This window comes from Planococcus citri, chromosome 1, assembly GCF_950023065.1.
Source record: "Planococcus citri chromosome 1, ihPlaCitr1.1, whole genome shotgun sequence".
NCBI lineage: Eukaryota > Metazoa > Arthropoda > Insecta > Hemiptera > Pseudococcidae > Planococcus > Planococcus citri.
Window position 1 is genome coordinate 64,260,335 of NC_088677.1, and position 12,755 is coordinate 64,273,089.

The following is a 12,755-nucleotide window of genomic DNA, read 5'->3' on the forward strand; positions in this document are numbered from 1 at the left end:
AGTTGGAAGTTCATATATTTGGCCCTTCCGGAGCACTGGAGCAGTTTGAAAGGGTATACTAAAGTCAAAAGTGAGTAAAGACACAGAAAATCATTCATATCATTGACATAGTCATAGAATTTAAATTTTTATTTCCAATTTTCCAATCCAATTTGAATTTGATTGAATATCAATTAGTGAATTTTCAAATTTCAATTCAAGTATCAAACCACTACGCATCTAGTTTGCGCATGCTGAGTTGAGTTTTGAGTTCAATCACCGGAGTCGAAGCGACTGGAACGCGACGAAAAGCCAAAAAAGAACAACACAAATCAGCTGACGCATTTTCGTTTACGGTTTTCCGTTTTTGGCGCTTTTCTGCCTTCGTTGTGTGACTTTATATAATTTTGCCACTTCTTTCATTTTCAATCTCTCGTCAATTTATTATTCGAGGTATTTGTTAATTGACCTTTGAGATTCAAAATTTGACTATTTGACTTGTATTTTCATTACGATTGATTTTAAGGACAACGTGTTGGCATCTGTGTTAGACGAAGCACATTTCAAACAACGGTATGTACGTTTTTATTCATCTACTTGTAGCCTAAGCTAATCGTATTTTAATTCTTTAAACAACCATTATGCTTTATTATGTAAAAATACAACAGATTTAGAATCGAAATTTCAATACGTGGCTGTTATATAATTAGCTCATTCGTACTAAAGCCAGGCGTTTCTACTAGATTAATCAACGTTACAGTTATTAATAACCATTCCCGTCATTTTCGAGCTCGAAACACTAATCTCTTGTTTTTATGAATTACAGACAATCTTATGGAACCATTATGTACGTTGAATATGAGCGCAGTGACATTAACCAAAACACCGATCAAATCTCCTGAAGACACGAATGTGTTGCCGAAAAATGACGTCAAGGGTAATTTGAAAAAAATACGTTAGTTTGAATATCACTCGCTGTAAACATCGTTCGTAATTTATTCCCTTTTATTGTGCAGATAAAAAAGACACTTTAGTCGAAAAACTCGTTAATAAGCTACCGGAACTCAATCAGTATTTCATAGTTCATAAAAAAATCGGCGAAGGAACCTTTAGCAATGTGTTTGTCGCTACCAGTAAAGTACTCGAAGAGAAGAAAAAGTTCGCTATTAAACACCTGATTCCAACCTCGCACCCTACTAGAATAATCCAAGAGTTGAAATGTCTCAAAGATATAGGGTAGGTTTTTGATCGTGGTTTTACATTCACGTATACTTGATGATTCGTAATTTAAACTAATACACGATACTCTTTATTTACACAGTGGTCGAGATAACGTCGTCGGACTCGAGTTGTGTTTGCGTAATAAAGATTCGGTTGCGTTCGTAATGCCATATTTTCCTCATGATTCGTTTTCGGTAAGATTTCATTATATTGATACCTGCAAAATTACCGCGGAGTTTTACTCGGAAACCTCTGTTAATAGAATTATGTCACGGAGATGGATCCTGCTGAAACTCAGCTGTATATGAAGAATTTGTTGATTGCTTTACAAAGAGTGCATTCGTTTAATATCATTCATCGTGACGTTAAACCCAGCAATTTTCTGTACAATAGAAAAGAAAGAAGGTAAAACCGTACATCTTGTACTTTATTCGAGTCAGCTGTTCGGTGTGCTAATTGTGCTTTTCGATAGATTCCTATTGGTCGATTTTGGATTATCGCATCAGGTAGATAACGGATTGAAAAAATTGTGCAGTTCGAGCAACATCCAAAACGAACGTAAAAGAGTCATCGATCCTTTTGAACGGGTTAGTATTCTTAGTTCGTTGTAGAGCTACTTTGAGTTCGATCTAATTGCTTTGATTTTCGCAGGATAACTGTCCGACTGAAGTTAAACGACCAGTACTGCATTCTTTGAGTAGCAATGTACCAGAAAAGGCCACCGATCGGCAATGCTACAAGTATCCGCATAAAAAGAAGAGTCCGCTGTTTAAAGAAAATTCACCGGTTTCGAAGAACGCCAACATTAGTCGAAATATAAACTTAGTGAAACGTAATTTGCAATTTGGTAATATTACGGCGGAGGTTAAAAAGGAAGTTATTCCTTTAATATCGAAAAACTTGAAAGCCGAGTCTCCTGGCGGTTTGTCTTACGGTTCGAGCTTCTACAGGATTCAGAATTCGCAGGTAAACGTTTGTTCGCACCGATAGTTTACTCCTGAAGTTGTAACAGTCTGAATCTAAAAATGTCTCGTTTGTTACAGATTAAAACGCAATTCTCGTTGAATTCAGCATCGCCTATGTTTCGTAAACCTGTATCTACGAAAGTCTCATCTCACGGAGTTTGCGGTTGCGATACTAAACCGAGAATTTGTAATCATTGCGTGACTAGGAAACCTATGCATGCTCCTAGAGCCGGTACACCGGGATACAGATCACCGGAAGTATTGTTGAAATATCCTCATCAAACGACTGCCGTAGATGTATGGTCTGCCGGAGTAATAATGGTGTCGATTATGAGCGGATCGTATCCGTTCTTCCGAGGTCCAGATGATGTGACAGCGTTAATGGAGATGGTTACGATTTTCGGTATCGAAGATATCCGAAACACAGCCACAAAATTGGGTACGTTTTCGTATACTTCACTCGTAGGCTACTAGTGAATCATATCGAATATATTTTTAAAATGCATATTTTATTTTTCAGGTCGTCTTTTATTATGTAATGAAAATCGTAAACCGATTGATCTCAGTAAAATGTGCGAAAGATTGAGGCAACGTTCTTCTTCGGAGGTGAAACGAGAAAACACCAATTTGCCAATGTGTCGTTCGTGTTATCAGAAGGTATTACCCGAAGGTGGTTGTTTATGTAAAGATACAACCCAAGGGACCAAACACTCGCCCAATTACGTCTTCCCAGCCGAAGCTTATGATCTTTTGTCAAAGTTATTGTGCGTTGACCCCGATAACAGATACACTGCCAAGGATGCGTTGGAACATGCCTTTTTTAAAATCAAATTTTAATCGTCGGTCGTCGTTTTATTAGTCAACTTTTTTTTTATTATTTTAAATTTAATTGAATTAAGGTTTCGATGGGATTTTTATTCGATAGGTAGGTGTATTTTTATGCTACACGTTGACGCCGTGTATATTTAATGTTTTTTCTTTGGGTTTGATTAACCCACGTATTGGTTTTTTTTCTATGTAATTAGAAATGTTTACGGGAATTGTGTTCACGTATTATTATATTTGCTAGTCTTTTATGAAATATGTTTTTCTTGTAAACTTTCACTAGCAAAATAAATGATTGGGTTTTGAAATTGTGTTTTGTTAATTGGCTGCAAAAAGTTTCACTGGATTCTTCGATGAAGAGTTTTTCAATTTTTTTTCTTGATTTTTTCTGGAAAAAAAAGTAAAAAAATAATTGCACTTGCAATGCTCGGCAGAAGACCGTTGAAATTTAGCCAAAACCAGGGATGAGGCCCGGCCCAGGACCAGGACCCGAAACCCGAAAAAGCCCTGATTATTTCTTTGAAGCCCGAATGTCCAAGCCCCTAAAACCTCAAAAAATTGTCACCTACAAAACCCTGGCCCAAAACCCGAAACCTTTTCCTCTGAAAACCAAGCCCCGAACGTGAGCCCCGAAACCCAAACTGTGATCAGGGCTTTTCGGCCTTTCGGGGCTTGTGTACATTTTGTAAATTATTGTAATTACCATTCTGTGCATCTCACAACATCAAAGGTCAAAAAAGATGATTTTTCAAAAAAAAAAACTTTAGCAAAAAGTTTAATATTTTAAGGAGGTTTTGGTACATTATTTATAATATTCTGTAGGTAGTTCATTGTTCTTTGAAAAATGATACTTGAAAAATTTGGACAGTAATTAAAAATTCCAAAAAAATTTAATTCTGATTTAAAAAAAAAGTGTTCCATTCCATTCAAATAATTTTGAAAAAATCAATTGGGATCTGCCCTTGAATTTTTTTTTTCAAGAGGAAATCAAATAAGATTTTACTTTATTCTTCATTAAAATTGCAACTGAGGGGCTTCATGAAAATAAGGCTTTGGTTAATTTTTTTCACTGATTTTTATAAGTTCAAATGAACTTGAAAATTTTTTCTACAAGCGAACATTTGCCAATTCGTTTTTTTTTTTTTTTTTTTTTCATAGAAGAAGAGAAGAACTAGAAGAAGAACAGTTCAATATTACTAAAAATGGTGAAATTAATAAAAAAAAATTTAATACATTCAAAATTGTGGATCAAAAAAAAAACAAAAAAATGACTAAGGCCTCTTTACATGGAACCCTTCAATTTTAAGCCCCGGACACTGAGCCCTGAAGGCTGAAACCCAAACCCAAAGTTTCCTGAGCTCCAATCCAAGCCCAAGACCTGATAAATTTTTGATTGAAAGCCCAAGCCCCGAAACCCGGAACCTGAAAAAAATCATTTTGGGGCCTCATCCCTGGCCAAAGCCAAAACATTAAATAAAATTTCTGAATGATTTGAAAACTTCAACTTGGTAATTAAATCAATTTAAAACTTGAATTTATTTATTTGTTCCTCTTTCTCGCATCAAGAAACCCCTACGTACATCTATATTGCAAAAAAAATCGTGTGAAATTCAAAATACGACTGTAGCGCTATCTGTGGCACGTAAAGTGAAACAACCGCTTTAAAAGAGAACGAATATTGAAAAAAATTGGAACAGCGCTTCAGGCGGCAGAAAGTGGAAGTTGTTTTGTTATCCTCATTTACATAAGGAAAAAGAAGTCTTTTTAGCGTTCGAATGAGGATAACAAAAGAACTTCCACTTTCTGCCGCCTAAGGCGCTGTTCCAAATTTTTTCACTATTCGCAGTTGACAGTCCCAATAGATAGCGCTGCTACGCGCTGCTACGAGCAATGAAACTAGGATAACATTTTTCATTACATGTATTCTTATGGGAGATTTGCGATTTTCAAAAATTAATTAAAAATCGTGTAATTATTGTAGGAGTGTAATTTTTACATCAAATGAATGTTTAATTCTTCTACTTTTTGAGAAAATTGATTACAATTTCTTAAACATTGTTTTTCTTGTGAAAAAATTGCTTTGCACTTCCTATGTTTTTCAGCATTTCAGGATACAATAAACAATGCAAATACGTTGTAAATGCGGTGCAATTTTTTTGCAAGAAAAACCATGTTTAAGAGATTGTAATAAATTTTCTCAAAAAGTAGAAGAATTAAACATTCATTTGAAGTAAAAATTACACTCCTACGATAATTACACGATTTTTAATTAATTTTTGAAAATCGCAAATCTCCCATAAGAATACATGTAACGAAAAATTATATCCTAGTTTCGTTGTAGTTCTGTTTCGACCGCTAGATGGCGACTACTTTGCTGTCAAGTGCGAATTTGTTCTCTTTTTAAGCGGTTGTTTTACTTTTCGTATCACAGATAGCGCTGCAATCGCAGGAATTAATTTGAATTAATTATTGAATTATTTGAATTGTTTTGTGGCCAAATCAATCGTACGAAGAGTCAAAATAGATGTTTTTAGACACGAGGAATTGAATGGCGATATTTATTTCATCGTTTAAGTAATATTTAATGAGGAAATCGTCATTTTCATTGGAAAATGATACGTTTAAAGGTCAAATTGATCGAACAAATAGTCAACGTAGACGTTTTTTGACACAAAGAATTCAACGCCAATATCTATTTCATGGCAAAAACGTCATTTTTATAGGAAAATTATATACTTTAAAGTGAAAATTTAATGAATAAATTCTGAGCCATGCATCAATTTCTTTTATTAATTACAATAGTAATGACAAACATTGAAAAATACACATAAATTCAATCCTACTTATTTCTATTGCCTTTATTGAAGTTTACAAAATTGAAAACAGTCAAATTATTTTACGACAATTTTAAAAATGATCACGATCACAATTTTACAACCAGCTAGTTCACGAAAAATTGGACCAATTTAAAACTTGAAAAAAGACGAGTCGTATTCAAAAAATTAGAAATTCTTACGTCATCTAAATAATATACAACAATAAGCATGAAAAAAAGTCCAACGAAAAGACCATTGAAAACATTTAACAAGTTGTCACAAATGAAACATTCAATCAGCTATCCAATTGAAAACACACTTCGGTCCCACAAAATTGAAACTACAAATACCCAGATCATAAACTATCAATTCGTAATAAACAAAACACTCGACAGATATCCTTATTTTTTTCCTTCTCGAGACATAACGAAAGCAATCTCAAATTCACACAGAAGACAAGTTGAATTTCCACTTGAAAAAAAACCTAACAACTCCACAAACCAAATTCAACTCATTTTCAAACCATAACTCGTCAAGTCGTCGTCATTAACATTAGGACCACATTCGAAAGACCACAACGCAGCCGTATTTTCCCAACTAGAAAAGCTACAATATTGGATATTCAACGGATACGGATCCTGCCATAACATGAAAGGCAACTCGTTACCTTTTTTACCAATTTCAATCAGTCCATTCGAAGAAATCTTAATCCAAAACCATCTCCATTCGTCACCGCATACGATATTTTCAAACTCGACGTGGGTTTTGTTACACGTTATTCGTTGTCTTCGAATACAGCAATATCTATTGTGATCAGCACCCAAGACGATTTCATAAACTGGAGCTTTATCTCGAAGCACAGTTGTCGGAGTAAATAAAATATGAGCGTTGCTGTAAGCTTTTACACCGAAATTTACGCAGATTTCTTCGTCGCGTTTTGCCACCGGAAAAAATCGTCTGTATTGGTAATGCATTGTTTTCAGCGTCGTATCCTTGCGACCTTTATTCGGATCTGCTGAGAACACACGTTGAAATTAATTAATTCGTTCGAGTACTGGAGTGCCTATCATTAAGTTTCAATCTACATTTACTACTAGGTAGTTTGAAAAATGGTCAAATCCTTACCTTTTACTGACTCAGGTTTCGTATTGGAAATCTTCATGATGGAATAAAGCAGTTTATCAACGAGCTTCTCGAAAAAAACAATTCACTTCGTAATTTCGTAACCGAGTAACGACTGATTTTCAAAAATTTACTCTACGAATTAGATAATCTGAAACAAAAAGATGCAAAAAACACGAGATGTAATTTCACATTTGCATCAAATACAGATTTCGACTTCACTTTCAAATACTAACGCGTTGAGATTGGAATACTTTGGGTTGTTCTCCTAATCGTAATTTGTAACCGACGACTAGGAGTGTTGAATAAATTGCCTACACAGTTCGAATAAAGGAACCTTTCACTGTGTTGATTAAATTGCTTATTTTTGCTCAGTTCAAGAGGCAATTACTCATAATTAAAAACAAGATTTTTTTTTTCAATAAATGATTGAATTTTAGAGTTATTTTCGAAGCTATTTTAGAATATTGATTGGTCGATAAGATATAAATTTATTTTTAACATTAATTATCTGAATTAAAAAAACCTACTTATTTTCGATATTCATTAATACGATGAATGAATAAGCAACTATGAAATCATAATTTCTTTATATACTTAGATAGATACATAATATTTATTACTTTGTGAATAACATAAAAAATCAAACTCTATAATCATACAAGTTCAAATTCATTACCGAAAGCTTCTTCATCAAGTCTTCACTGTCACTCTTATTAAGGTTAATATTATTGGAACTACATTCGAAACACCACAACGCAGCAGTATTCTCCCAACTGGAAAAGCTGCAATATTCGATATTCAACGGATGCGGATCCTCCCATAACATGAAAGGCAACTCGTTACCATCCTTACCGACTTCGATTAATCCTTTCGAAGAGATTTTTATCCAAAACCATCTCCATTGGTCACCGGAAACGATATTTTCCAAGTCAACTTTGATTTTCTCACATCCTTGTTGTCTTCTTCTAAGGCTGCAATGTCGATTGTGATCGGCACCCAGGACAATTTCGTAAACTGGAGTTGAATCTCGAAGTTCTTTCGTCGGAGTAAATAAAATATGAGCGTTGCTGTACGCTTTTACACCGAAATTTAGACGAAATTCTGCGTTGGAGTTGGCGAACTGAATAAACTTTTCGTATCGGTAATGGATAGTTTTCAGTATCGTGTCTTTACGACGTTTCGGATCAGCTGGAATAAATATTAAAATTACATTAATACCTAGATATTAATATTAAAAAGTAGGTAATATGTTAAATATTTGTGCCAATAAAGCTTACCTTCGTTTAATTCAGGTGTACTTTCAGAAATCTGCATGGTGGTTTTGAAGAAAGCAGCCAAATAAACGAGTTTTAAAGAAAATCAATCACCACACAAGTTTTCCACGACTAGGTAACCTTCGAAAATTTCACCAACGATTAATAAAATAATCTAAAACAGATAAAGATGGAGGAAAAACACAAATATAAGTTCATATTACACGTCAATAAAAACATTACGACTACTACGTACTTCCGAGTTCGGTACGTGAACACGTCATGAACTCGTGAATAGCAAATGAATCGCGTAATTGAAGATTGAACGAAATAAATATCCTAACAAGCGAAATGTAAAAAATCTAGGGTCGAATAAGTTGCCTAAATAATTTGATGAAGGATCACATTATAAGAATTCAATTTCGATTTTTCTTTACACTTTTTTTTTTGACCGAACATGGATTTTTGAAAAGTACCATTTTCAGAATCGCTGCCAGAAAAGGCAAATGTTAGTTAAGTAATAATGATTTTTTCAAATGCTTCAAATCTCTTTTGAAAAGTTGTTGGGTGGCTTCGATTTTAAAAATTATCACCTCACCACCCCTCCCCCGTTTAATCCCGTGATCTACAAATAATACAAAAAATCAAGGTGTTTTAGATACATAGGAGCAAGATCTCCTCCTACTTCCACCGCCAGAGTTTCAAAGGATCATTTTCTCATCACGAAAATGAATTTTTTTTAGAATGAACACTTGAAAAAATGTTTGGTAAAAATTTCATATTTTTGAACCTTTAATCGATTTGTCATAATTAATTTAACCACTTCTAATCAATCCTCAGGGGCCTTGAGCATGATTTCGATACATATAAATTAGTTCACTTTCAAATTACTTCCAAAAATGTGACAATTGATTACTGATTGGGCTGCTGAAAAAATTGATTTCCAATCACAATCATGTTGACCAAAATAATATTGAAATATTTTTCAAAATGCGCTTGCTAAAAATTTTAAAACGATATGTTTTTGAGAAAAAATCGATCATCATTTGTCTCCATATCTTTCCAAGATAGTTGAACTTGAAAAAAAAAACAGAAAAGTTTTCTGCAAGGAATGTTGTTTTTTTAATTATTATTTGAAGCATAATTTAATCTAATAGTATATTACAATACATGTTTGGTCGAGTGCGATTTGACACGCCGAGTCGAAGGCGAGGGGAGATAAAGCACGAGACCAAACATTCTTCACGTCGCTTCTTGCATTGTAACTTGTAAGATATTTTTCATTATTCACGCTACGAAAATAAGTTTTACGTCCATTTTTGGTTAAACCGTTTTTAGTCCAGGAAAAATAGCATTCCATTGGGAAAAGTGAGGTAGAAAGCTGAATTTTGGTATACTGGTCCATTTTTTAGTGCTGAACACGAATCCGATGAGTCCCCGGTCGTCCCTGGTGAGCGTTCTCCCCTATTGTGGATCTAAGCCCCCCAAAACCAGTTTTTTGCAATTTTCTCCCCCGTATTGCATTTTAGCAAAAAATGAGGTTAGATACAAGAATCTACGTCAAATTTCCGATCTAATGATATATCAACTTCACTTCTACCCCCAAGGGGGGTGGAGCAGGAACCATTCAAATGTGAGGGGTTTTCTAAAAAACACAAAAAGGCTATCGGCACATAGGAGGGGTGAAATGGGCCCCGAGAGCGTCCGGGTTGATATCAGCATTGAAAGTGGGTACCATCGAGAAACTACCCCGTGAAAAATTTCAGATCCACACCACCTCCCCTTTTTGCGGAACCCCCCTTTTTTGAAATTTCAGTAACACTTTTCTCAGCCCCATTTCAACCGATTTTGAAATTTTTTCTGGAAGTTATGTATATCCTTAGTAGGTATCCCTACAAAAATTTTCAACCCCCTCCCCTCATATTTACCCCTCAAAATGGTGTTTTTTTCATTTTTTTTATGCCTATTAACAATCAAGATTGCGAGGTACAATTTTGTAAACATTTTTTTTGGATGTATTTTTGGCCCTCAAACATCATATACTATATTAGAAATTTTTGCTTTGGTGCGCCGTGGTGAAAACTTGGAATACTCGTAATGTATCGTAGGGGGTAGGGGGTGAAATGGGAATTTTGAAAAAAATAACTATCAATGAGTAGGGTATCGTTTTCATATGATTCGATACCGCTGAGCACAAATATGACCTCAGATTTTCTGCTACACTCACCTACCCCTCTCCAGAGCCCCTCAGCTTCCCTCAATTTTCACGATTTTCGAAATATAGTTATTTTGATGACATTGGTGTCGTTTTCATATGATTCGATACCGCTGAGCACGAATATGACCTCAGATTACATATCTGCTACACTCACCTACCCCTCTCCAGATCCCCTCAGCCCCCTCAATTTTCACGAATTTTCGAAATAAAGTTATTTTGATGACATTGGTATCGTTTTCATATGATTCGATACCGCTGAGCACGAATATGACCTCAGATTTTCTGCTACAATCACCTAGTCCTCTGCAGACCCCCTCAGCCCCCCTCATTTTTCACGCTTTTCGAAATAAAGTTATTTTGATGATGTTGGTTTCATTGCTATATGGGAAAATTACATAAGTTCATTGTTATTGTACATACAATTTCTCGTAGAATAAGCTACAGCACATGGCTCCCCCTCGAGGGGGGGTGGACTCTTGAATTTTCTTAAAGTTTTATTTTTTTTTAAAATTTAAACCTTGAAATTATTTTTTTCTAGAAACTAAAAGTACAAAATACAAAAAATTTTGTTAGATTATTTTCAAACTACATAGAACTTTGTTTTCAAAAACTCGACTTTTATTTTTTTATGCAAGAAAAAGCATTTATGTATTATGAAAAAAACCTGATAAAGTTTTCATTTTGCGATTTTTTTTATGAACAAAATTTTCAAAAATGTTTTTAAGAATTGAAAAACGCTTACATTAAAAAAAAAGTGAAAAATGCCTAACCAAATAAAAAAATATACTTGAAAATTGAATATTTTTCAAAACTTGAACATTTTTATTCGCATTAAACTGTTCTTTTTTTTTCATTTCTTCGAAAGTTGAATTAATCTTGCTGAAAGTTCTACCTATGGACTGAAAATTATTAAATTTGATCCTTTCATAATTTCTTTTGGAAATATACTCCATTCAGAAGAATCGCGTTTTCGTTTTTAAAATGCTCACTTTTGGTAGAAAATGTTTTCAAACGTTAAAAAAAACAATCAAAAAACCAATCAAGGTATAGGTAGATAAAATTTTGATTACATGAGTTTTGGAACAGGCTCTCCAAAAACTCCCTCTTATTCGTTAATTTTCAAGTTGGTAAATTCTGAAATCGATCAGGAACGCGTCAAGTTGTATTTCTACCAATTTTGAAACGAGTATTTTCAATTTGACCTTCTGAACTTCAGTCTTTGTAGAATAGAAATAAAATTTAAAAAATACGTGTAAAATAAAAATTTCCTCTGCGATAAAAATTAAAACCCACCGAAACTTCCACCTGATCAGTGATCAACTTAGCAGTTCTAAGCCAAGGCCAGTTTTTTTCCTGGGAAAATCCAATTAATTCAGTCTTCAGTGAGCACATAACATTCGAATTGCTCATTCAGAATACGACACAGCGATCTCCATTGTCTAAACGATAAACGTTATTTTTTATCTGAAAAAATATGGAAAAAATTGAATCAATATTTTATCATTTTTTAAAAATTATTTTGATTAAAAAAAAGGAAGTTCTGATTAGGTATAATCATTTAAAACGATTTTTTAAGTACGTAGATTGGTCGTTCAATGATTATTAAGGTTGCATTGACGCACAGAGTATTACTTTTTCCTCACATCACATCGATATCAACGAAATGAATGCTTACCGGTGTGAAAATTATCAATTTTTTTGAAAAATCATTCGTCGCAATGCTACCAACTGACGACTGGAACAGAACTGTCATGAAAAATTCGTGTTTTTTTTTCGATGCTCGGATGGCTGGAGCTGGATAGTTGATTACGCTTTCTTTTTTGAATTATTTTCAATATTTCAGGCTGATCCTTAATCACTGAAAGTGGGCAGGAATTCGGCGATTTCATCTTTTAAGATCAATTCCGACCTGTTCAGAAAACAATTTCACTTGAATTTAATTAGGTACATAGAACTTAGAAGAGAATTTGAACATTTCTTAAAATATTTAAATGTAGGTATTGAAATCGAGGATTTTTTACTGGTTTCTAAAAAAACAAAAACAACTATGATCTCTATCGTTGGCTTCTTTTTTTGGCAGTTGTAAATAAACCATAAAAAAATGAAGCGCTTTGATTTAAAAAAGAAAAAACTTCCTTATCTACTACCTAAATTCAAAAAGAGTACCTATGTCCTGAAACCCCAATAACTTAAAATTTCAAGAATTTAAATTCAATTTTGGATGTTTAGCGAATTTCTCGAAACACAAAAAATTCAAAGCAGCTATTTTTGCAGCTAATTTTTAATTTTTTTTTTTCACGAATTACGTATTTTTTTCTTTAATAATCTGCATAAATCAACTAGAATAATCATC

The 12,755-nt window shown here is 33.8% G+C and overlaps 3 protein-coding genes across 4 annotated transcripts in view; 1 reads left to right on the plus strand and 2 right to left on the minus strand.

Annotated features, from left to right (window-relative positions):
• Nucleotides 1-286: 286 nt before the first annotated feature.
• On the plus strand, nt 287-3,118 carry LOC135833316 (cell division cycle 7-related protein kinase-like). 2 transcript variants are annotated; one of them, XM_065347052.1, is made up of 10 exons: nt 287-432; nt 506-552; nt 806-916; nt 996-1,215; nt 1,301-1,394; nt 1,463-1,605; nt 1,673-1,787; nt 1,852-2,166; nt 2,244-2,604; nt 2,686-3,118. In XM_065347052.1, exons 3-10 carry the CDS (start codon nt 814-816, stop codon nt 3,000-3,002), a joined length of 1,668 nt encoding a protein of 555 aa, XP_065203124.1. In that variant the 5' UTR covers nt 287-432; nt 506-552; nt 806-813; the 3' UTR covers nt 3,003-3,118. The 2 variants fall into 2 exon arrangements, with proteins under 2 accessions (XP_065203124.1, XP_065203123.1); XM_065347051.1 differs by having other exon boundaries at nt 291-552.
• A 2,641-nt stretch (nt 3,119-5,759) lies between these two features.
• Nucleotides 5,760-8,578, minus strand: LOC135833343 (C3 and PZP-like alpha-2-macroglobulin domain-containing protein 8). The gene is made up of 4 exons (XM_065347099.1): nt 8,441-8,578; nt 8,209-8,359; nt 6,932-8,119; nt 5,760-6,821 (listed from the first exon to the last, which is right to left on the minus strand). The coding sequence occupies exons 2-3, from the start codon at nt 8,243-8,245 to the stop codon at nt 7,572-7,574; spliced, it is 585 nt and encodes a 194-aa protein (XP_065203171.1). The 5' UTR covers nt 8,246-8,359; nt 8,441-8,578; the 3' UTR covers nt 5,760-6,821; nt 6,932-7,571.
• A 3,495-nt stretch (nt 8,579-12,073) lies between these two features.
• The window catches only part of disp (dispatched), a 344,626-nt gene continuing 343,944 nt past the window's right edge, over nt 12,074-12,755 (minus strand). Inside the window, exon 18 of the mRNA XM_065347081.1 lies at nt 12,074-12,311. The gene's annotated coding sequence lies outside the window, so the exon portion shown is untranslated. The remainder of the gene's footprint in view (nt 12,312-12,755) is intronic.

Excerpts from the sequence above, each read along its gene's own strand:
- LOC135833316 (XM_065347052.1), top strand. The coding sequence starts at position 814 with ATGGAACCATTATGTACGTTGAATATGAGCGCAGTGACATTAACCAAA. Across the intron at positions 1,216-1,300 it reads AAATGTCTCAAAGATATAGG|TGGTCGAGATAACGTCGTCG; the intron begins GTAGGTTTTTGA and ends TTATTTACACAG. Across the intron at positions 1,395-1,462 it reads TTCCTCATGATTCGTTTTCG|AATTATGTCACGGAGATGGA; the intron begins GTAAGATTTCAT and ends CTCTGTTAATAG.
- LOC135833343 (XM_065347099.1), bottom strand. The coding sequence starts at position 8,245 with ATGCAGATTTCTGAAAGTACACCTGAATTAAACGAAG. Across the intron at positions 8,120-8,208 it reads TACACCTGAATTAAACGAAG|CTGATCCGAAACGTCGTAAA; the intron begins GTAAGCTTTATT and ends TATTTATTCCAG.